Source organism: Humulus lupulus, chromosome 3 (genome assembly GCF_963169125.1).
Source record: "Humulus lupulus chromosome 3, drHumLupu1.1, whole genome shotgun sequence".
Classification (NCBI taxonomy): Eukaryota; Viridiplantae; Streptophyta; class Magnoliopsida; order Rosales; family Cannabaceae; genus Humulus; species Humulus lupulus.
Window position 1 is genome coordinate 18,191,171 of NC_084795.1, and position 25,616 is coordinate 18,216,786.

The 25,616-nt window shown below is 36.1% G+C and overlaps 1 protein-coding gene and 1 non-coding gene across 2 annotated transcripts; one reads left to right on the forward strand and one right to left on the reverse strand.

The window, feature by feature from the left end:
* Positions 1-13,187: 13,187 nt before the first annotated feature.
* LOC133822248 (protein SIEVE ELEMENT OCCLUSION B-like) lies at positions 13,188-16,234 on the forward strand. The gene is made up of 7 exons (XM_062254520.1): positions 13,188-13,483; positions 13,592-13,678; positions 13,759-14,183; positions 14,280-14,383; positions 14,483-14,625; positions 14,719-15,210; positions 15,369-16,234. The coding sequence occupies exons 1-7, from the start codon at positions 13,247-13,249 to the stop codon at positions 16,005-16,007; spliced, it is 2,127 nt and encodes a 708-aa protein (XP_062110504.1). The 5' UTR covers positions 13,188-13,246; the 3' UTR covers positions 16,008-16,234.
* A 49-nt stretch (positions 16,235-16,283) lies between these two features.
* LOC133828448 (small nucleolar RNA snoR137) lies at positions 16,284-16,427 on the reverse strand. Its single transcript, XR_009891059.1, has one exon. It is a non-coding gene; the product is annotated as a small nucleolar RNA snoR137 (small nucleolar RNA).
* Between the last annotated feature and the right edge of the window lie 9,189 nt (positions 16,428-25,616).

Below are 25,616 nucleotides of genomic sequence, written 5' to 3' on the forward strand. Positions count from 1 at the left end.
TATAATGCATGTTGGTTGATTACTGAGTATGACGTGCGTGGTTATTATTGATGCATGTCGGTTGATTATTATGTATGACATGCATGGCTATTCCTGATGCATGTTGGTTGATTACTAAATGTGACATGCATGGCTGTTATTGGTGCTTGTTGGATTGTTGAATATATTGCATATGATGGATAAGAAATGTGTGATTAGGACATGCTTTGTATACTGGGTGTGATATCGTTCAGAGCTTGAGCCTCTGTGTTAATGCATAGTCCTAATTGTACTAATATATGTTAAGTAAGCATGCTGAATACCTTGTTTATGGATATTGGACATGTGATATATGTTTGGTGGCATGGCTTACTTGTGTATGGCGCTGACTTATTAGTCAGAATCGACAATGGTGTCAGATCCGTCTGTGAAGCTGTGACTTATTAGTTAAGTTCACCACGAGCTGAGCACTGGTCGTGCTTTACCGACCTAAGGGTCAGAGGTGGCAGGGCGTTGTGAACGCCGGGCCAAATAAAGATTAGATCTAATCGAGGTCGGCATTGAATGACTCATATGGGGTATTAGTGCTGGACCGACCAGAAGGTCAATGAGAACTATAAGCGCTTGCCTGGTCTATGACCAGATGACTATAGCCAAGGTATATGACCCCAGTGACTATTTGTCACATGGCTAAGGGATGTTGTCCATAGTTTCGACTCTAGAGTCGTGAGGAAGGTTATGTTGGTGATTAATCACCTTGCACCTGTCCTAAACGAACCTAAGAAAGAATCACTTATCAGTTGAGCCCTGGTGATCCTATCGTCACATGGCTAGAGGGAGCGATGCTCATTATTGTGACTTTTGGCTATTGTCACCTACCTGTATGGACCGTTGGTTCTGAATGGTTACTTTGGTTATTGTTGATATTATATCATGACGTATTATGTTTTCTTGCTGGGCTTCGACTCACGGGTGCTACGTGGTGCAGGTAAAGGCAAAAGGAAGCTGGACCATCCTTGAGTTGGAGAGCTTAGGTGATGACGTGTACATATGCAGCTGCTCGTCCGCCACGGCCGAGGTTTAAAGTGGAACTAGGGTTGAACCCTGTTTTGCCGCTTAGAACGGCCTGTTGTAAATATTTTCTGTAATAGACTCTGAAATTATATTTTCGGGATCCCAATATATATATTAAACGTTCTAGTGAAACGTTACATCTTAACCAAAATGTTTAGACCCTAAACCGCTAATCATACTTAGTTACACGTTTTGGCCAAATGACTCGATTAGCGAGTTTAGCACTGTTTACAAGGCACACCGTAACTGTCCCAGGAGTTGGGGCGTTACAGGAACAACCTCAAATTACTTTTTAGACAATAGAATTAATAGAGCCGAGATCCTTTTCCCTGGCGTTGGCTGCTTCTTGGTTGCAGTTTGCCTTGTTTCTACTGTCCACTCATCTAATGCAGCTGATAATAAAGAAAAGCTTGAAGGTTTTTCATCTAAAGAGGGGTATGTTTCATTCATTAAATTTTAAGGTTATCAAAGAATTATCATGTTTTTATTCATTTTTAAAAACAAAATCATCGAGCTTGTTGAGTGATGCAATTTTTACTTAATTGTTTTGTTTGATGGTGCACTTAAGGATAATGAGAATGGGCAGAAAACGAGCTATACCATTATAGATGGCACTGTAAAAGACAATAATTTTTAGTATGGAAAATCAATTAAAATTCTCACATTTAGATGAAAAGTGATAATCTTGTGTTGCAAAAATACTACACAACAATATTTGGGCGTTCATCACCTGACATTCAAATCCAAACATCTCAGATTCTCTATCACATTTAATAATTATAACTCTTGCTACAGGTGTTTGGGAAAAGCACTCTCATTGTTCTGTCCATATGTTTCCTTGCTGGTGTTTGCTTCTCTCTATTCTCACCAGCATTCAACTTGGCAAAAAATGTTCAATGGCATAAATTGAAAGATGGGGCTCCTCACTTGGTTGTCTACACTACATTCTTTTACTTCTCAGTATCTTGTTTTGTCCTTGCTATAATCCTCACATCACATTCCTTTACTACCATGTGCTGGACTTACCGAAATCATCATTCAAGGCTTATATGTTGAATATTTAAGACTACTTGAATACTTTAAGAACATTTTGTTGTTGATGACAGTGTTGAATGTTTTAAACTAATTTGTGGATTGTTAATATAATGTTGAATGTTTTTTACTATTTGTTATTTGAAAATCAAGTTCATTTGATGATGCTAGTATATATTAGAAAGCTAATTTTAATTATATATAAAAAATTAAAATATAATAGAACAAATTAGTGTTATATAAATGAATATATAATGAGAATTTAAACTTATCTAAATATTAAAATAATACGAAAAATGTGTTATAATATCTATTACAATAACACTTTTTATAAGTAGAGAATTTTGTTATGCAAACTTCATTATATAACACAAATAATGTGTTATACTAAAGTGTAGTATAAGACAAATTTATAAGTATTGAAATGTGTTATATAATCGACTATAAATAATATAATTAAACACTTATCTATTTATTAAAATAATACAGAAAGTGTGTTATAGTTGACAGTATAATAACACATATGTATAACAATGATAAAGTGTTATGTAAAGTACCCTGACCTACGATAACATAGTCGGTCTTAACACATCAAAAAGTGTTATGGTATGTATTGATAACACATTTTTGGTGTTATTAAAAGCATTTTTCTTGTAGTGTATGGTGCATGTAAGGGCAAGGGAAAGGTCGACCATGAGTACAGAGAGCATGGAGAAACGGGTACATGTTCGGCCTCCCTGGCTGCCACGGCCAGGGTTATTTTTGGGAAAATGTACTGCAATAGTTGTTTTGTCACCTAAGTCAATCATGTGTATATTTTGATCTGTATTGTATTTTTTTTCTAAACAATATTTTGGGATCCCAACTGTAAAACATTCTAAGATTTCATTGAATGCCCAAATTTTATATTTTTTGTCATTTAACGAGTTTAACTTCAGTTTAGTCACACTTTTAACCCAAAACCTCAATTAACGAGATAGTGGTAGATTTTTAACTCACATAGTAACGGCTCTAAGGAAGTAGGTCAATACATCTTGGATCCCTGGAAATCGCCCAAGGAGTATGGTGGTTGGCCTATGCTAAGGTTTGGGTCGACCACCCAGGTCTGGGAACCCTGGAAATTTCCCAGGACATGGGAATGCAGTCTAGAGTTGGATTTTGTGGCCCTAGAAATCGCCCAGGATAAGGAAGCCCTAAGGGTGGTCGGCCCATGATGAACTTCACAAGCCTGGAAATCGCCCAGGCTAAAGGAGCCCTAGTGTTGCTTGGCCCATGATGGGATGTGTAGGCCTAGAAATCGCACAAGGCAAGGAAACCCTAGGGGTGGTCAGTCCATGATGGAATTTACAAACCTAGAAATCGCCTATGCCTGGATCCAAAACCATGGAATCGCCTATGCCTAGATATGAAGCCCAAAAAATTGCCCAACCCTAATTTTTATAAGCCTGGAAATCGCTCAGGCTAGGGAAACTTAAAGGGTGGTCGGCCTAGGGTTTTACAAGCCTGAAAATCACCCAGGCTAGTGAATCTCAAGGGTGGTCAGCCTAGGTTAGGGTTTTACAAGCCTAGAAATCACCCAGGCTGGTGAATATGAAGGTGGTCGGCCTACTGACCTCTAAACCCTAAAGCATCACACAAAAAGAGCCAAGGTTCAAGCCAATTTTTTATTACAAACAAGTTCATTGTTTTGAATCAAAGTAGAGCAAAGTAAGGAAAGTCAGACATATTCATCAAAGACGTAAAGATTGGGAAATAATACTTGCCAAAGACAAGAGACACATATTTGATGAAGAATTGGAAAATTCCACAGCTCATAATTTCCTGAAGGAGATGCATGGGTCAGGGTCTGATGAGTGAGGCCCTACTTATAGCCTCTTAGGCTAACCATGTTTTTAGGAATTCAAATTCCTTGAAAAATATCTGGTATTTTTAAAAATTCAAATTCCTTGAAAAATATTTTGTATTTTTATGAATTAATATCCTTGAAAAATATATTATATATTTAGGACTTCTAAATTCCTTGAAAAATGTAATTATTTTTAGGAATTACAATTGTCCTTGAAAAATACGTGTTGAGCAAATTATCGATAGTTTGTAAAAGTACTACGTAATGTCCCGAGGTACTTTGCAGATAGAATACTGCTACGATATGTTTCTCGGGTCAAATCAATTTTACCGTAATTTTGAACACAGTACGATAAACTTGGGGGGGCAAATGTTATCCCTCAAAATTCAAGAGATGATGTGGCGAATGAGAAATGGCATGTGACATCACAGGTCATGGAAAAACGACAAAGTATTAAAAAAAGACTGATGAGCAAAAAAGCATAGGTCTAGGACCTATAAGGAAGTTGACCAGGCTTAAACCCCATAGGGGTGGTCGGCCTGGCCCTAGCCCCCTAGGGGTGGTCGACCTGACCTCAACCCCTAGGGGTGGTCGACATGACATGCTCAAGAGCCACATGGGTGGTCGGCCCACCCTATTCTTCATAGGCTAGTCAGCCTAAACTCCCAAATACACATAAAGTTCACAATCGTTTCATCAGGCCTAGTACCATAAGGTCATCAGGCCTAGCACCCAGAATTTCAGGAGGCCTAGCACCCAGAAGATCAGCAGGCTTAGCATCCAGAGGGTCATCAGGCCTAGCACCCAAGCTCTAAAGGGTCATTAGGCCTAGCACCTAAGTCTCATGGACCAACCAAGACTTAACGTTTTCCCAAAGGTTTCAATCATGCATTGTCAACCATGATCCAGAGAAAAAATGAGAAGACCCATGATCTCATAATCATGGGGAGATGGACAAGTATCTCCACTCACAATGATCGTGTGCCAATCCACGATCCCCAGTATTACTGATCATGTAACAGCCCATGGGTACTGTAATAAAGGACCCAGGGCTTCATAAATGGGGTATCTTTGGACGATTGTTAGACGGATATTTTCTGGGGAGAGACTCTAGGAAAATTGGTGACGAGTGAATTCTTCAGTTCATTTGTATAATTGTCTATTGAGTGATTCAATACTAAAGACTAAGTAGATTAGGTTATTACTGTTCATCAGAACAGGGTTGGACCACTATAAATTTATGTCTGTTTGTTTAAGATATTTGTACTCTGTCATATATTACATTTACTTCGTTCAAAAGGTGTCTATAATGTACATACAACCATTGGCCAATTTCATAGGTCAACAAATATTAATTACCAATAAAATTAATAATAGGAATTAAGTTTAGAATTTTATACATTAGTCAGACACTTTTGATTCACATTACACGATAGAATATCAGGCCAAGAATATCCTTCTTGTTCTTTGTTAGAATTTTGAGGCTTGGAGATTCAAAAGAGAGTGTAGATGTTAAATGTTGGTGGACTGAGGATTGCACAAGGGGTGAAAGACTTTGAAGATTTAATCTGATAATTTGAAAGATGAACTCTTTGAACTGTGCTATTCAAGTTATGATAGATCTAGGTTTTGATGTTGTAAGAGGGATTCAAATGTATATGGGATTATGAATGTTTATTAGAGGTTTAGTATTGATTATACCTAGATTCCAAGGGTTAGAAACATGTTAGGATGGCTGATTTGATGATTTGGGGTCGAAATTTTGCGATTTGGGTCGAATCCTTGGTTTAAAAATCGCATCTGCGGTTTCCAGGAAAAAGGGCCTAGCCTGACCACGCCTAGCCCTGGCACGACCATGCTACTCAGCTGGTTAGCCCAGACGCTCTGTGGTCGCAACCACGCTCAGGCACTGGCGCGACCGTGCCAGTTGTCGAGAAATGCATATTTTGTGATTTTAATGCACCTTTATTTTTTGTATAAATTGATACCCTTTTTGGTTTGGGATTCTAAGCAATAGAGTTTAAGACTTTCTTAGGGATATTATGAGTATGAGTTAGCTTTAAGAAGAACATGGGTGCATTCTATTATGGCTTTGGTTTGGTTTGAGTTTTAAGACTTTGATATTATGTAACATGTTTAAGCTCGCTAAGGATACTTGAAGGGATGCGTTATTGTGTGTATGGATCTGTGTTACTTCAACTTGAGGTAAGAAGAGTGGATACCTGCACACAGGGTGTACGCTTAACGTACTTTTAATGGTAGGATTTTTATGTTTAATTACATATGCTAGATGTATGGTTATGTTAGTGAATGTTACATGTTTTAAGTAGTTTACATTGCATGTTACTTATGTTGATACTTGCATGTGTGATATGTTGCTTGACATTATTATGTTCTTAAACGCATGTCTATGTTCATATTGGCATGCTTATGATATGTTGAAATGCATGCTTATGTTCGTTTGTGCTTGAATGCACTATGATTATTTTGTTTTGGTTATAACTGATTTATGATTTAATTACATGTTTCTTATTGGGATTTGAATTATGTTCTTGGGTAAGTTCTAAGGGGGTTGTGTCCTACACAACTCTTCCTAGTGGGCTTTAGCTCATGGGTACTCCGTGCTGCAGGAAAAGGCAAAGATGTGGTTATAGAGAAATAAGTTGGAGAGCTTTTGGTAGTGGGTGATGTCAAGGATTTAACAACCATATGGGCCAAGCTTATAAGGGAATTTCATTATGAATTCAAATAAAGTTTTAAGTTTTATTGTTGGATTCAAATGTTTGTTTTATTTTATTTATTTACGATAACTACGAAATTCCGGAGTTTCTTTTCTTCTTAAACGTTTAGTTGTTAGTCACATTTGATTACTTTATAATAAAAGGTGTTTGTTTTAAAATTATTTATTGTATAGGCTAGTTAACGTCTCAAGAAATTGGGACGTTACAAGCAGAAAATGGGGGTGTGTTTACTGTCGTTTTTATATACAAAGCGCGAGGAAAATGACCTTTGTTGGCTCATATATATTAAAGCACCGGCAAAACCCTTCATTTTTGTAGTGGGGAGACGTGAGATGTCTCTCACATCTCCCTATGGGAGACATTAAAAGTCTGCCTACGATGACTCCACTTCTAACGTTTCCCTTAGTGGGAGACATTGTCGACTTTTAATGTCTCCTAAATAAAGTCATAAAACTCTTATATTATTTTGTAGTAGTGAATACACATAAAAGAACAAAGAAATCTTTTTGATATATGACTTGTGTATGACACATTAACCTCCTTTGAAATTATATAATTATTTTTAATATTCTTTTAATTATGTTTAAAAATGGTCAAAAAATCCTTAAAATAAAAAAATACTCCATTTAAACTCTTTCTAGAGGAATATTTATGCAATAATCCACTGCACTACTACAAAAAAGACTTTTTAGGGCTCACGGGGTGCGAGCCCTCTATCTGAGAGCCTTAAAAAGTGAGATTTTTTAGGACACGCATTGCAAGCCCCGACAGAATGTTTTTAGGGCTCACATTGCGAGTCCTGAAAATTTTAATTTTTAATTTTTAAAAAATTAATTGGTAGCCAAAGTTCTCGCCGGAGCTCCACATTGACGGCAATGCCACCACCCCACGATGGTGGTTCGGAAAAATGATGACTGGGCTTCAAAGCCCAAAGCTCAAGGAATGTCATGGTGGTGGTGGTTTCTCTTGGAAAGGCCTAAAATGGCCGGATTAGAGCCATGAATTCTCGAATCACTATGGCTTCCGGCGAACGTCGATTCTAATTCTGACGACCAAACGAATAATAAGTCTATCTCGATTAGATGACTAATAAGTCTATCTCAGTCAGATGATTGATAATTCTATCTCGGTCAGATGACTAATAAGTCTATCTCGATTAGATGACTAATAAGTCTATTTCGGTCAGATGACTGATAAGTCCATCTCGGTCAGATGACTAATAAGTCTATCTCGGAGGTCCCATACCCTCCTAGCCATGTAACGTGTAGGTCACCTTAGCCTTTTCAGCTTTTGGCTCTAAGTAACTAGCCTTTAGACTAGACAAGCGCTTTTAGTTTTCATCGAACTTGAGGTCAGTCCGGCATTAATGCTCATGATGAGTTATTCAATGCAAATGTCGATTAGATCTGATCTTTATCGGCTTGCGTTAAAAACTCTACAACCGTCCTTGACTCATAAGTCAATGCCATATGACCAGTGCTAGGTACTACTGTCGAACTTGACTAGTAAGTCACAGCTTCCCAGTCAATACTGACACCAATGTCAATCCCTGACTAATAAGTCAATGCTTCCTCAATGAGGTAATGCAAACAGACATATATCATATGTCAAATATTCAGATATAAGGTATTTAGCATGCTTAATCAATAATCAAAAGCAAATTATAATCATGCTCAAATACAGAGTCTCAAGCTCTGGTCAATCTTAATTTCAATATTCATGCCATGCCCTAATCTCATGTAACTTATGCATCACATGCATCACATACTGGGTGCAGTTTTCTTACCTCTGGTCCAAGCACAGGTTACCAATAAACGAGTCACAAGCACGATCCTGGTTCCAATCCCCTAGTGATAACCTAGTCACAACCATAACATAAAACCTCATCAAAACGAGTAATAAAAGGTTCCCTGACCAAGACCTAGCCTCCGAGACATCGAATCCTACTAAACTGGGTAATAGGAATGATCTCGAGGCCAAAGGTTTGAGTTCCCACGATCAAAACACCACTTTGGCCACAAATTCCCTCAAGCGCCGCAGCCTGCCTCCCCAAGCGACGCGGCCCCCAGCCATGACATAGGTGCCAGCCTCAAGCACCTGCCCCAATTGCCGCGGCCCGCCTCCCCAAGCGCCGCAGCCCCCAGGCCCTTCAGCACCACCAAGAACAGGGCTGCGGCCCCACCTCGAAACCCAGCCAAAACCTAAATTTTACCATTTTTAAACCTTCCAAAATCCTACCCAAACATCTCCAAATCCAAAAATCAAAGTTCCCAAACATCCTAATTATCCAAAACCATTCAAACCCAAGTTTCAAAATAACCAAAAACACATTAAAACATAAAATTGAATTCAAGCTTAAAAACTTTAAAAACTTAGACCTTAAAACTTGGATTACCTTCAATTATGTCATTTCCCAACTAAATCCTCTGGCTAATAAGCTTCTAATTTTCCCTAGAATCACTACGCCTCGATCCTCACTTGAATCCGAGTCCTAGAACTCAAGTTTCCTTCGCAAATGCGATCGGGAGACGAAAATGGAACTTTGAAGGAGAGAGAACGTTCTGAATGTTCTTTTTATTTCTTAACAGGTTACTTCAAGCTTAAGTAGCCTCAAACAAATCCTAATGCTCGGGATCCCGAAAACGCCCCCAGGGGTAAAATAGTAAAAAACTTCCAGAATTTCTCCCTGATCTTACTAACTCCCAATTTATCATCAAATACTTATTCCCATTACCCAATAACCCGGTAATGTGCTAAATACCCCTTGACTCACTCCGAATCAAGTATAAATCTCGTTGTGACTTTTCCACTAGCTTCCCTCCTAGGATCGTCTCGTGCTGAGTAACCCTATCATAACCAAATAATAATGAAGCACCACACACATACCACATATATGCCAAATATGCCCAAAATGGCCAAAATATGAAAATCACCCAATAAATCAAAAGTGGGTTCACATGCATTTTTCATACACCTAAACATGAATATTATCATTTTATTACATAATAAATCAATTATGGCCCTCCCAACCTCCTAATCAAGGTCATAAACCTTATTAGGAAATTTTAGTCATTACATTGAAGATTTAATTTGATAATATGAAAGATGAACTCTTTGAACAGTGTTATTCAAGTTATGATAGATCTAGGTTTTGATTTTGCAGGAGGGATTCAAATGTATATGGGATTATAAATGTTTATTAGAGGTTTAGGATTGATTATATCTAGATTCCAAGGATTAGAAACATGTTAGGATGGCTGATTTGATTATTTGGGGTCAAAATTTTGCGATTTGGGTCGATTCCTAAGCTTTAAAATAGCTTCTGCGATTTCCAGGAAAAAGGGCCTAGCGCAACCGTGCCCAGCCCTGGCGCGACTGCGCTACTCTGTTGGTTTCCCCGAAAGTTCTATGGACACAACCATGCCCTGGCACTGGCGCAACCACGCTAGTTATCCAGAAATGCATATTTTTTTATTTTAATGCACCTTTTTTAATATAAATTGATACCCTTTTTGGTTCGGGATTTTAAGCAGTAGAGTTTAAGACTTTCTTAGGGATATTATGAGTACGAGTTATCTTTAAGAAGGACATGGGTGCATTCTATTATGGTTTTGGTTTGGTTTGAGTTTTAAGACTTTGATATTGTGTAACATGTTTAGACTCCCTAAGGATACTTGAAGGGACGTGAAAGTGTGTGTGTCGATTTTTTGCTTGGACTTGAGGTACAAAGAGTGGACACTTGCACACAGGGTGTACGCTTGACGTACTTTTAAAGATGGAATTTTTATGTTTAATTACCTATGCTAGATGTATGGTTATGTTAGTGAATGTTACATGTTATAAGTAGTTTACGTTGCATGTTACTTATGTTGATACTTGTATGTGTGATATGTTGCTTGACATTCTTATGTTCTTAAACGGATGTCTATGTTCATATTGTCATTCTTATGATATGATGAAATGAATGCTTATGTTCGTTTGTGCTTGAATGCACTATGATTATTTTGTTCTGTTTATAACTGATTTATGATTAATTACATGTTTCTTATTTGGATTTGAATTATGTTCTTGGGTAAGTTTTAAGGGGTTGTGTCCTACACAACTCCTCCTATTGGGTTTTGGCTCATGGGTACTCTGTGCTGCAGGTAAAGGCAAAGATGTGGTTATAGAGCAATGAGTTGGAGAGCTTTGGCGGTGGGTGTACATGTCAAGGATTTAACAACCGTATGGGTCGGCCCTATAAGGGAATTTCATTATGAATTCAAATAAAGTTTTAAGTTTTACTATTGGATTCAAATGTTTGTTTTATTTTATTTATTTACAATAACTACGAAATTCTGAAGTTTCTTTACTTCTTAAACATTCGGTTGTTAGTCATGTTTGATTACTTTATAATAAAAGGTGTTTTGTTTTAAAATTATTTATTGTATAGGTCAATAAACGTCTCAAGAAATTGCGAAGTTACAGACAGAAAATGGGGGTGTGTTTGCTAGTGCTTTTATATACAAAGCACCAAGGAAAATGACCTTTGTCAGCTCATATATATTAAAGTGCCAGCAAAACCCTTCATTTTTGTAGTGGGGAGACGTGAGATGTCTCTCACATCTCCCTATGGGAGACATTGAAAGTCCACCTACAATGACTCCACCTCTAACGTTTCCCTTGGTGGGAGACATTGTAGACTTTTAATGTCTCTCAAATAAAGTCATAAAATCCTTATTTTATTTTGTAGTAGTGAATACACAGAAAAGAATAAAGAAATCTTTTTGATATATGACTTCTGTATGACACATTAACCTCCTTTGAAATTATATAATTATTTTTAAAATTATTTTAAATGTGTTAAAAAATGGTCAAAAAATCCTTTATATTATAAAATACTCCGTTTAAACTCTTTCTACAAGAATATTTATGTAATAATCCATCGCACTACTACAAAAAAGGCTTTTTAGGGCTCACAGGGCACGAGCCCTCTATTTTAGAGCCTTAAAAAGTGAGTTTTTTAGAACACGCGTTGCGAGCCCTAAATATTGGTAGCCAAAGCTCCTGCCGGAGTTCCGACGATGACGGCGATGCCACCACCCCACGATTGTGGTTCAGGAAAATGATGACTAGGTTTCGAAGCCTAAAGCTCGAGAAATGCCATGGTGGTGGTGGTTTCTCTTGGAAAGGCCTAGAATTGCTAGATTAAAGCCATGAATTCTCGAATCTCCATGGATTCCGGCAAATGTCGATTCCAATTCCGATGACAATTGAATTTGATCCTCTAGTGGGTTTTGAAGCCCAAAGCACAAGGAATGCAGTGGTGGTGGTCATTTGGCTCGGGGTGAGTCGAGGTGGTCGAATAAGGCCCAAAACTCTTCGGAAACCCACATAGTCGACAAACTTTGGAAGCTCCATAGAGAGGGCTAGGGGGCGCGTGCGGCTAGGGGCTTGCGGGGCTGGGGGTTTTGGGGGCCTGTGAAGATGCCTGGGTAGTGCGTGTAGGCGGGGTGTGGCTGGAGAGCCGTCGTTCGTGGCTGCAAAAAAGTTGCGAGAGAGAGAGAGAGATAAATGGGGGAAGAGAGAGGAAATCCAAGGAAGGGAGAGAGAATGAGGTGAGTGTTTTTTTCTTTTCTGATTTAATATATAATAAAACTTTTGTTAAAAAAATTATTCTAACTTTTAGGACACACATAAGTTTTTAGGGCTCGTACTGCATGTCCTTAAAGAAATTATTTAAGGACTCTCATTGAGTATCCAAAAAAGTTCAGGAACTTATTTTGTTAAAAAAAATTTAACTTTTAGGACACACATCAGGTTTAAGGGCTCGCACTGCGTATATCCTAAAAGAAATTCTTTAAGGAGTCCTAAAAAGTCAAAGAACTTTTGTTAAAAAAAAATTCAAACTTTTATGACACACATCATCTTTTAGGTCTCGCACCGCGTGTCTTAAAAGAAATTATTTAAGAACTCTCAATAAGTGCTCTAAAAAGTCCAAGAGTTGTTTTTAGAGCTCACATCTAGGTCAATGCCCTAAAAAGTGTCCTAAAATTTTGTTTTTGTAGTAGTGTAGTAAAGTTTATTATGAGATATATATTACTTTAATTTAAATTCCTAGTTAAATAATTGAGAAAAAAAATTAAAAAAAAAAAAGACAATAGATTTGTAAGTATCCACATAATAAGACAATACATAAAATTTTATTTTGGAAGGAAGGCATAATACATATCAATAAATAAATGCAAGAGACAAGAAAACTAGATCAGAATGTCTTAGGACAAGTAAAAAGTCACGGTCAATATTTCATAACTTATATTCCTTAAAATCTTATAATGACAACCAAACTGATACATGAGTACAACATATAATACTTTACTTGACGAATATAGTTTTTTAAAAAGAATATGAAAATTCCGTTGGTCTGAGACTTACTCAAGAAGAAGACAAATAAAAAAGAGAATTTCAATACCAGAGAAGCATATAAATATGCACACATATATCTTTCCTACACAAGAAGTGGTAGAGCAAAACCAAAGCCAAACGGTAAACAACACCATACTTTGCTTCGAAAGAGGTGTGAGAAAGCGCTAAAATGGAAGCTAAGCTGGTTGGGCTACCCAAACACGAGCAAAGCATTGCTTCTAGTTTTCTTGGGCAAGGCCGCGCAGGTCGTGCACACGCTGGTGGGGCAACGGACGACACTGAGTTGGGCAAGAAAATTCTTGCCACTCATGAATCAAATGAGCGTGGGTTTTATGTCAAACCAGTCCTGTCTGTCATTGATGTCATATTCAACCGTGCAAGTGAAGACATCTTTAAATTCACACAGGTACTTACTAATAACATAATTACTTCTATAGCAAATTCACCTTGATCAATTACAATAATATAAATATAAATATATATATATATATATTTCTATGTATACATGTAACAGGGCTCGATTACACAATGGGACATTGCTGTGGCGGATGAGAAGGTGTTTGATCTTCCAACCAGGGTCATCAGTGCAATTTCCCTAGAGGTAAAAAAAAGATTTCATCTCATAATTTGTTCACTTTCTAATTTGTTCATTCATGATCCTATTGCATATTATGGTCACAGATGTACAGTAAGTGCTCGGCTGGTGTAGACGTGCACAATATTGTCCTTGAAATATTACGGCTAGTCAAGCACTACAGCTGGGAAGTGAAGGTTGCACTAGTCTTGGTATCTTTAATGATCACTTTTGGCAAGTTTCGGCTTGTTGTTCAGCAATACACAACTAATCCACTCCCAAAGGCAATTGCTCTTCTTAAGCAGTTGCCAGAAATATTGGAGCATCTTCACGATTTGAAACCAACACTAGATGCACTCTTCGCTCTTATTGGAGAAATTATCGACACCACCAAGAAACTTGTCGAGTTTTATGAGCTCCCTGAGATTATTGCTGCCGATGCTAATGTTCCCACTGTTGCTTATTGGAGCATTCGAAGCATAGTTGTTGCCTCAACTCAAATGTTCGCCCTCACTGGCTCCTTACCAATCGAGTAAGTAGTTTATGTGATTACCATATACTTAACTTAGATAAATAATCTACTCTTTTCTGAAACATTTCCTAAAACATTCAACTGTTCTTGTTTAAGTCTCTTGACGGAGTCGTGGGAGCTGTCGTCCTTGGCTCACAAACTAAATAACATCAAAAGGCTTCACCTTATGGAGTTAATTGAACGTTGCTTAAAAATCATGCGTGAGTGTCATTGAAATCCCTCCTGATATTCATCCAAGTATATCCATAAATAACAAACTAACATATATATATATATATACATATATTTGTCTAATTCAGAGGAAAAAAGAGATGAAGAAGCTTTCAGGGAGCTTGAACGCATTTTCACAACACCACACCTTGACAACACGAGGTCTTTGGCTACTTTGTTCCACTACAAGGATGGGCAACCGGCACTCTATGATTGCTACATCAAGAGAAAGGTTTGCACCAAATTCTAACTTTACTTCAATTTGTGTAAACTTTTTTCCTGCATAAATAAACCACTTAATGACTTGAATATTATCCTAAACAAGGTTGCCACTGAAGAATTCAGCAACAAGACTGTAGCCTTACTCATTACAGATCTAGATTTCAATCTCCAGCGCGGGCAGGAATACAAAATCTTGGAACGAATGTATCAACAAAAAAAGCATAACCCGACCAAAATGGATAGTCAGTACGAGATAGTTTGGGTCCCAATTCTCGACAATTGGGATGAAGACAAACTCAATCTCTTTGAGACACTACAAAAGCAGATGGAATGGCACTCCATTGACCATCCATCGGTGGTATCAACGGTGGTAAAAAGGTACATCAAAGAGAAGTGGAACTTCAAGAAAAAACCTATGCTTGTGGTTATAGACAAACAAGGTGCGATCGCGCACCATGATGCTATCAACATGATATGCATTTGGGGAAGCACTGCCTACCCTTTTACCTTCAATCGAGAAAAATTGTTGTGGGAGGAGATGAGCTGGTCCGTTGATCTTCTCATTGACAACCTCGAGCCTAATTTGAATGCTTGGGTGAGTTTTCTTATTCTTTTTCTTTTTCTTTTTTCAGAACAAAAACATGCTACGAACCCTCAATCTAGGTAATAATCTCATTAATAGTTTGGTTGGACTAACTTTGACTTCTACCTCTACCAGACTGGTCTTATAACTATTAAATGTTTGTGTGTCAGATTCAAGAGGGAAAACACATTTGCTTGTATGGAGGTGAAGACATGGAGTGGATCAGCGATTTCACAATAGCTGCAAAAAAGGTGGCAAGAGAGGCCGGCATCAACCTAGAAATGGTTTATGTAGGAAAGACCCAAACTAAGGAGAAGCTTGTGACGACCATTATTGACACAATCCAAAAAGAGAACTTGAGCAGAACTCTTGACCGCAACCTTATTAGTTATTTCTGGTTAAGGCTGATGAAAATGTTGGATTCTAAGCGACAATTGACCAAGTTTGACAGCACAAGATACGACCAAATACTGGAAGGGATCACCGTGATTTTAAGCTACGACTCTAGTGATTATAGCAAGGGAAGGTGGGCTGTGATGAGTAAGGATATTGGCGAAATGGTTCGGGGCAAAGGGACACACATGCTCAAAGCCTTGACTGAGCACAGAGTCTGGAAGCCACGGCAGCAGGAGATTGGGCTCGTGCCTGCTCTTGATGAGTACCTCAAGGAGTATGTCCAGCCCCTCGAGCCACACCACTGCACCAGCCTTGTTCTACCATCAAGCGCAGCCTTGCCTGATGTCATGAAGTGCTGTGATTGTGGCCGTCTAATGGAGACTTACACTTTGTTCCGCTGCTGCCTAGAATGAACTTGACATGGGATTTTTTCAGAAAGACCGTGCATGTTTGATGCTGATGCTTATTATTATAACTATCACTACTATGATAGCTTATAATTAAGCAATCAAAATAATGACAAGAGAAGACCCTAATAAAGGTCTTCTTCATCATTTATTTTACTCTTTTTTTCGTTTATGTAATTGAGAATAACTATTTGTCTCGATAATATGTTGAGTTGAATCCACTTTTTTCTTGATTCCTGGTTTCTTATATCAAAACTTCCTAAAGGTCTTGGATTCATTTCAAAATGTACCAAAAAAAGCAGGTAACAAAGTACAGCGGAAAATACACATTCTTGTTTAATACTGGTTTAAAAATTAATTTTTGCTTCCGAAACTTTAACAGATACCTCATATTTTGATTAAAAGGGGTTGACCATAAGAAGCAATTAAACAAGATTTAAAAAACATATATATTAAAATGGCACAATCCTAAGCCATAAAACAAACACTACGAATTATATGAGTGTAATTATTTGTCATCTTATGGTGTCTAACACCACATGAAATGGCAACTTATAGTTTATTAGTGATACCTCATAATAATTATTAAATTCAAATATGTGAGACTCGATATTGGATTGCACCAATAACAATATGTCAATCCCTTGTGTTGGAACCATTGGTAACCTTAGCAATCCAAATTATATATTGTGTAGATATTTTATGATAAGATGATTTTGTTGAGATTGAATATGGTTTATGCTTTCCCTGACACTTTCAAGTTTATAGACCATTGGTGAACGCAACCCCTATCAAAAGCAATCTCAAATTAGAGAAAATACAAAACAAAAGAAAGACTATAGAGATTTGATCAAACTCGAAGTAAAGAAAGAATGTTAACTCAAACCAGTTTTTGCTTATAGAGTGGCAACATTCAATTGTTTTATGCTTGAAGGTTGAGGTTATTGGCATCAGGCTTAAAATCTATATATACGAAATTGTTGGAATTAAAATAACAAATTAGAGTGATAGTTGAAGGGGTGGGGTATTTTAAAAATAATAATAGCGAGCGAAAATCAATTCATATACCTATACATTAAATCAATGCAAATAGAAGATAGGAAAACTACATCTTGATGCCTATTAAGATTTCTTGCTATCTTTTAGCAAGTTTAAACAATCATCAAATCCACGTATCACGAACTGATTCAAATTCACACCACAAAGTTCCAAGTCAATTCTCAAACATACAAGACGTGTCACTACAAGAAAATGGGTTTTTGTCGGCGCGTTTCCGAAAGGTGCCAGCATAAGTTACCTTTTCCGGTGCAGTTCGTCAAAAGCATCAGCAAAGGTTAAGTCCTCCGACGACGTATTTTTTCGCCTAAATTTCCAATTTATACTAGCGCAATTTGTAAATGCGCCGACAAAAGTGTGCCGGAAAAAGCCGATAACTTTTTCTGGCATCAATTTCATCGGCGCACTTCATAAATTCGCCAGTAAAATTCGAGTCAAATGCGTCAGCAAAAGTCCAAGACTTATACTTATAACACTTTTGCCTGCATATCTCCGAATTGCACCGACAAAAGTATGAAAACTGCACCCACAAAAGTATAAACAATAAAAATCTTTTTTTTTATTTTTTGAAATGTTTTATTTTTTCACGAATCCCTTTCAAATGGATTAGTATTTTAGACCTAAATTGGTAGGAGTAGAGGGGTAGTCTATGTAAAATGTAATCAAATCACATATCTATATATAACAACACTAAATTAAAAAATTCCCTAATATCTAAACCTTATCCAATTCCATTTTGAATGACATGGAAGCTTAATGAGCACCGAATTCAATAAAGTTTCACTACATTTTCGAGAACAATTTTTAGAAATAAGCTACATAATCAATTAAATAAAATGAAAATTCATATCGAACACTAACATGTAAAGTTGTGAAAAAAAATGTATCTGAGGTATATAGTTTGTACACTTTTGAATTGTGAATGTGAAAAACTACTTCTAATAACATTTTATGTTTATTGTGATGATCATATGCATGAGTGAATATCAAAATAAGACACGTTGTAATAAATGTAATAGAGAAGTAATTGTAGTCACATTGATAGGATCGATGTACCCAAGAAAGTGCTTGAGAGGGTTCTAACTATAAGATTCATTATTTCAAAGCATAAAAAGTTGCTCCACCATGACTTCTGCTAGCCAAAGAGTCAAGGTTCAGACAAAGTTTTCTCCCATTGCTACCCATTTTTGAAGATTATTCCTGAACAAACTCTTGAGAACAAGTTAGTAAGTATGCTATGTACTCTCTCTGCTTTAACAGATTTTTTTCTTCAACGATTTTACTTGACATATCCAAATTATTTACAAATTTGTTGCGACATTGAGTATTTACTGGTTATTTTAGACTTAAAATCCAAGTGTTAAATATCCATTTTTTATCGTAGTAATAATAATTAATAGTGTTCATTGATATAATGTGATCACTTGTATTTAAATCATTTTTTATCCATGATATCCAAAGATTTTTATTTTTTATTTAAAAACATTGAATGATTCGATTATTGTCCCCAATGACAAATTATTAGTTTTTTATTTTAAAATAAAAAAATTATTAGAATTTCATGACTTTTATCGGCGCTAAAAGACATTTACCGATGCATATATACACTGGTGTAAGAACTTTTGCTGGTGCAATTCCCAGTTGTGCTGGCAAAAGTGCAAGTGGGAAAACACCCGCCATTACCATTTTTGAAAGGCACGTGTTAGGTACTTTTGCTGGCGCTTTGACCTATCATGCCAGCAAAATTCCACGTGTTTTATACCGTTGTGACTTTTGTCGACGTGTTAGGACAAAACCACCGACAGTAGTCCACGTTTTAAATAAGTTTGGTAGGTTATCTTTTGCCGGTGCATTTAGTTGCACCGGAAAAATTCAAAACTGCACTAGCAAAAGTCCCATTTAAATAAACGGCATCGTTTTGCATTAGGGTTTCGGATAAGGCTTATTTCGACGCAAATTTGAGTTTTTTCGGTGCAACTAAATGCACTGGCAAAAGTCGACGATATTACTGAGCAGTCGCCCCATTCTTCCCCATTTTTCTATTCTACCGTAACTCTCTCTTTCCCTAATCTTCTCCCAGTTCCCTGAAGCTGTAGGATATGCATATTACAATATCTTTGTTTAATTTTATGTACTTTACATATTATCAAAAAAACATGTAAATTCCTAGAACATGCTCTTATGAAATTGATACAAAAAAGAGTAAAGTACAGAAACTTACATATACACAACGGAACTGGAACAACTCCTTCCTTCAATCTCTCTAACCCTTAATTCCTTTTTGTAGTAGAGTATTATTAAGAGATTGAACTAGATCAGCAACACAGTCTTCCCCTGCAAGCCTTTGATCAACCTAGAACTAGTGTGGGTTGATTCTCAACATATGAGATAGAGATCTATAAGAGAATAAGAAAAGAGTGAGTGGCCAAGAAAGGATTAGATTGTCTAGGTTTTCACTTACCCAATGATCAACTGAAACTCAATTTTTGAAAATTTTAGATATCATATTTCTTATATAGGAAACTTAATGGGCATTATATACATTAATTAAAAAATAATAACAAAAAAACAAAGCCTTCGGCTCCCACAAATGGACTTGGGCCCAATCTCTTTGTTTTGAATTTAAATCTCAATTTGAGCCTAAATTCAAAACCTTTATATTTATTTATCTTTTAATTAATTAATTAAATCCTTATTCCAATTAACTAATTATAATTTGAAACTTGATTTAATATTATTTATTTATATTGACATTTATTTATTAATATTAATAAATGTTCTCAAAGATTTTCTTTTATTCTCTAAATCTCATATCTCTGTAAAATTTTCCAAAATTGACCTTGTCAATTTTAAAAATCTAAATTGATAATTAAATCAATTAATTGAGACATTCTAAATGATTTACACAAAGGTAACGTCGGGACCATGGATCCATGAAATCAAACTCCAATAAGTTATCGTGAATTTATTTACGAATAAATTCACTACTTTATTAATTCTTTGTGACTTCACTATAGACTCGGAATTGAACTCTTAAATTCATAGAACATATTTTCTAAACCACAAATACGTTATCCATTGTTATAACCATTATAGTCAGTTAATCCTCTATCGGTGACTTACTAACGAGTAGTGTGCAAATTACCAATTTTACCCCTCATCGGTATTTTATCCTTAACTCCCACAAAGTAAATGATATTTCCATGAACTTAATCACAAAAATGATATCTCAATCATTTAACCTTTTGAACAAAGAAATTAAGGAAATCATTTTTTCACTTCTCATACAGAAGTTATAGATTTCATATCTATGAATAATACTTTCACTCAATTACACTACTAAATCGCCAATATGTAAGTATGGGATAGACCGTAGGGTAAGCTGGTAACAAACAAGTCAAAAGATTTAAATAATATAATTAGCATAATAATATCACTCAGAATTAAAATCAACTTGATCTATGGTCAACGTTGCAACATTGATTAGATTCGATAACAACAATACTTACTTATCTATCAATAATCAATATCAGTCCTAGTCCAATGTACTCATATACATCTGATCTTTTCTACTTGGTCAATGCCTTGTGTAATATATGATTTCATTAGTAAGAGGTATTTTGGTAATGGCGTGGGCCAGGGTATTATGGTAATTTGTATTTTTTTTATGTGATATATGATTTAAGTTATGTTATGCATGAATTGAATGTATGTTTTATATGAACTTGTCAATCCATCAACACATGTGTTTCTTCAAATATTAGGTGTCAAAAGTGTGATAGAAGTTGAATTATGGGGGTCAAAGTAGAGTTATGAGTTTTATGGAAGAAAGTGTAATTATGAGAAGTTGAAACTATTAGCTTTGATGGAAATTACAATAAGGTGCTTGAGTAATAATTAAGGAAAAGTTAGAGGTTGGGGATAGCATGGTAAATTCTTTTTTTATAAAATTGTTATCCCTCAAAATTCAAGAGATAATGTGGAGAATGAGGAAGTGGCATGTGGCATCACAAGTCATGGAAAAACAACAAAGTATTTAAAAAAGACCGATGAGCAAAAAAGGATAGGTCCATGACTTATAAGGAAGTCGACCAAGCCTAAACACCCTAGGGTTGGTCGGTCTGGCCCTAGCCCTCTAGGGGTAGGTTCAACCCCTAGGGGTGGTCGGCCTGACATGCTCAAGAGCCACATGGGTGGTTGGCCCACCCTATTCTTCATAGGACGGTCAATCTAAAATCTCAAATACACATTAAGTTCACACTTGTTTCATCAGGCCTAGCACCCAGAAGGTCATCAATGTTATATTATTTTATAATATAATGTAAAATTATATTATATTATAATATAATATTTTAGATTAAATAAATGTGACAAAGTGTGTCATATATTGTAACATATAATAGAGAGTTACAATATTTAGATATATGAGATATATCCAAATAATGTAACATATTTGGTGTTACAAATTTGTAACTTCCAAATATTACCCTTTATTGTGTAAAATTGTTGTTGCACATTATTAAGATGAATTTCATAAAGTCATATGTGATATGGCTGTTAGAGATATGATTTTAACCCCAATAATGTGTTTTGAGAGTTAAAAAATCATTTGGGAGGGTTTGGAACCGTTTGGAAAAACAGCACAATTTTTTGTGCTGAAATTGGTCAGTGGTCGCGGCCTGTGGGTCAGAGACAAGTGGCCGCAGCCACTAATGTCTCTGGCCGTGGCCACAAGCCAAAAACTGACCAAATTTTCAGTGTTTTCAATCTTTATTGAACGGCTCAAAAAACCCAAATAACTCCCAAATCTCTTTTTTAATTCCATATTAATCCAATTAAACATTGGTAACAGTCATGGGGGTCACTACTACAAAAAGGGTTTTTTAGGACTAGCATTGCGAGTCCTAAAAAAATTTTTAGGACTCGCGGGGCGCGAGTCCTCTATTTGAGAGCCTAAAAAACCGTTTTTAGGACTCGCTGGATGAGTGCCTTTAATTAAGTTTTTAGGACTCGCTTTGCGAGTCCTAAAAATTCTGGTTGAGTGCCTTTAATTAAGTTTTTAGGACTCTCTTTGCGAGTCCTAAAAGATTGTTTTTAGGACTCGCAATGCGAGTCCTAAAAAATCTGGTTTAGTGCATTTAAGTGTGCGAGTCCTAAAAAAATGTTTTTAAGACTCGCAACGCTAGTCCTAAAAAATCGGGTTGAGTGCCTTTAAGTAATTTTTTAGGACTCGCGGGTAATTTTTTAGGACTCGCTTTGCATGATCTTAAAAGTAATTTTTTTTTTTAATATACAACTACAATTTTAATTTTGATTTAAAAATATATATCCATTTGAGTGTCGAATATCTATCAAAAGAAATTTGAAAAGAAAATACTAAAAAATTGGCAAAATAAATTTACGAAATAAATTTAAAATTTCTAAACATGTATTGTAATTAGCTAGCTATAAAATCATTCATTTTGCTCTAACCAATTGTAAAAATGACATTGCCCATTCTTCTCTAACTTCGTCAATTTCTTGAGTAGTATATGGTTTGTCGGAGTTGAACTGAAAAAAAAACAAAAATTTAATTATAATTATGTTAGTGGTAATAAATTCAAAGCATATATAAAAATTGTACTAGATTAATAGTATGTAGTTGTAAATAGTTTATTACCTAATTCGACAAGAAATGTTTGATATGAGGGGCATTGGTAAGTACATTCTTCATCATCCTCATAACATAATATCCGCAGTCGATATTGTTTGGTTGTTTACGACACTATATAAAGATTGGTAATACATGTACAATTCTTAGTATTAAATATCTTAAACATCTTTACATATACATAAACTATACAAATAGAAACATACCGTAGGTTGGAAATACATTACTCCCGATGAGGGTTTGTTGATCTTTTGACGTGCTTTCATTCTTTCTGTGAAATACATCTCAAACGCATCATGGATGGTCTCCTTGATGGCTGTCCTGTTATCTAATGGTGTATTGAGAGGATCGAGAAAACAACAATAATGTCAATTGGGATATAATAAAAATAACATCCAATGCTTCCTGTTGAAAGAACAAGTATTACACAGTTGTTAACTTTAAATTCTATTTGTTTGTATCAATGAAAAGCATAATAATTAAACTTACCCATGGTTATAAGGCATAACTATCCAATCATGCTTTTTAGACGTGCAATATAACATCCTATCACATAAAGCTTGAGCACGACTATTTGCACGAGTCACGGAAGTAGAAACCTTATTCGAATTCATAAACAACAATGATCCTCTCTTTTCCTCGTCTAATAACAGTGTCTGGTACAAAATCCTACCAACATATATAATTAATTAAAAAGAAAACTAAATAGTTGATGAAAGGAAATCCTTACAATAAATATTATTAGCATACCTTATGTAGAAGACAATGCATGATTTTCCAATCATCTCATTTCTACAAAATCAAGTATTTCATCCCGAAATAGAGCGAAGTATTCACAAGCATGGCCAAACCTCATTTCTAGAGGTTGATGCTGCGATTTCGGTGATGCTTGATGAGATGGTGTCACCTAATCTATAGGTGATCCATAGTTTGGCACTGACGCATGAGAAGATCCTCCAAAGCCACTATGTTGTCCTTTCATCTGTTCCATAAATTGTCGCATCATTTCCTCTTGTCTTTTTATCATTTCCTGTTGTTATTTCATTATTTCTTCTTTTTGACGGTATTTTTCTTTCATCATTGCAACTCGAGCCTCAACTGAGGAAGCCTCAAATTCCTTTCCCTTTTTCTTACTGGATAGTGGGGTTTTCCAGAATTGGCTAGGCGTTACACCGAGCATACCCCTCACTCGCCCTCTGCTCTCAGGGGTGCCTAATGCCATAGTAAGCACATCCTTAGACCCATTAGGTTCAAATTTTCCTTCACTCATGAGCTTATTATAGTGCTCCTGCAAACAAAATATAGAAATATAGTTATTCTCATTATAAATAAGTAATCCAATCATATAAAATGTAGTACACTTACTATGTTGCGAGCTACGCTTGTTGCCTCGGTACCAACCGACTCACCCTTTTTGTTAGAATGTCCCACCAACCACAACTGTGACCTGTCGATTTCAGACACCTCGAGTCCAAAAATTTTTTGTTGCAGCCTTTCCAGTGCCAACAAATACCCACCTCGTGACATATGATGGTTGTGTTTATTTTTTTTCGACGATCTTGATGTATTTTTCTTATTTTCTTCCAATCATTAGTCATGTGTGAAACACAGAACTCATCCCATTCTGTTTTAGTGATCAACTGTGAGTAACCTCTTGGCATATTGAACGTCTTGATGGTCGGATTTGTATCAAGTACATCATAGATGCATACCTTAGTCAGATGGGATTTGAATGATCTCCATCGTTTTGCTGCCCTTGACATAATTTTTCTTTTTGCTTTTTGGTCTATGTCAAATGTAGCCTACAATTGAAAACAATACATATCGTTAGTCTACATTAAAAATACAAACAACATATATTATAGTGATAGAGAAAATACCTTAATGATTTCCCAAAAAATTTCTTTGTCTGATTTAGGGACTTTATCCCAGCTCGCGTATGTGATTGAAGCACACCTCTTGATAGTTGATCCGATCATTGATCCCAATTTTGATCTCATTGTACCAATCACTTGTCCATATTCATTGAACTTGATCGGTACCTTAACACCTTCACTTCGCATCTTGGCTATGTCGGGCATGGAACATAGTCCCCTAACAGATCTCACATGCACTATAGCAGTGTCATCATTCTCTTCCTGACCAACATTATTTTCAAGTCCAGGAAGTGGAAAATCATCATCAAGTCCAGGAAGTGGACAATCATCATCAATACCTCATGGATCAGCCATGGAAATATCTGAAAAGGAAACGATTATAAACAATGTTAATAGACAATCGTCAATATGATAGGAAAATTAAATATAAAATGAACAAATCCAACCTTCAGAAGAAAAAAAAACAAGTCAACATTTATCACAGTATATGATCAACCCATACACATCACCATCAAAACGCAAACAAATATCATCATCATCTACACCATCATCAATAGGGTATTCGGTAAGCTGTGGTTCGGGAATTGTGACAGGTTGTTGAAGGAGTGGTAAGTCATGTACATCATTCTCTTTGTCTCTCCAATCTATCGGTTGAGTAGGAACCACGACTGACCATTGCTTGTCTGATGGATCATTCACATAAAAAACTAGTTTGGCTTGTGTTGCCATTATGAAACGATCATTTTTGTGCCCAATTCAATTTAAATCAACTGAAGTAAAACCTAAATCATCAACCTTTACTCCCTTGTCACTTTTCACCCAAGCACATAAGAAGACCGGCACTCTAGTTGTAGTATAATCTAATTCCCAAATTTCTTGGATTACTCCATAAAATGTCATATCACACTCTACAGGATTTTTGTCCTTTGAACTAGAGATTTGCACAGTTTTTGCTACAATACAAACTCCACTATTCTGTGTGGTTCTTACATTATCTCGTTCCAAAGTATTGAATTAAGTACCATTGACGAT

Coding starts and splice junctions, on each gene's coding strand:
- LOC133822248 (XM_062254520.1), top strand. CDS start 13,247: ATGGAAGCTAAGCTGGTTGGGCTACCCAAACACGAGCAAAGCATTGCT. Junction 13,484..13,591: donor ACATCTTTAAATTCACACAG/GTACTTACTAAT, acceptor TACATGTAACAG/GGCTCGATTACACAATGGGA. Junction 15,211..15,368: donor AGCCTAATTTGAATGCTTGG/GTGAGTTTTCTT, acceptor TTTGTGTGTCAG/ATTCAAGAGGGAAAACACAT.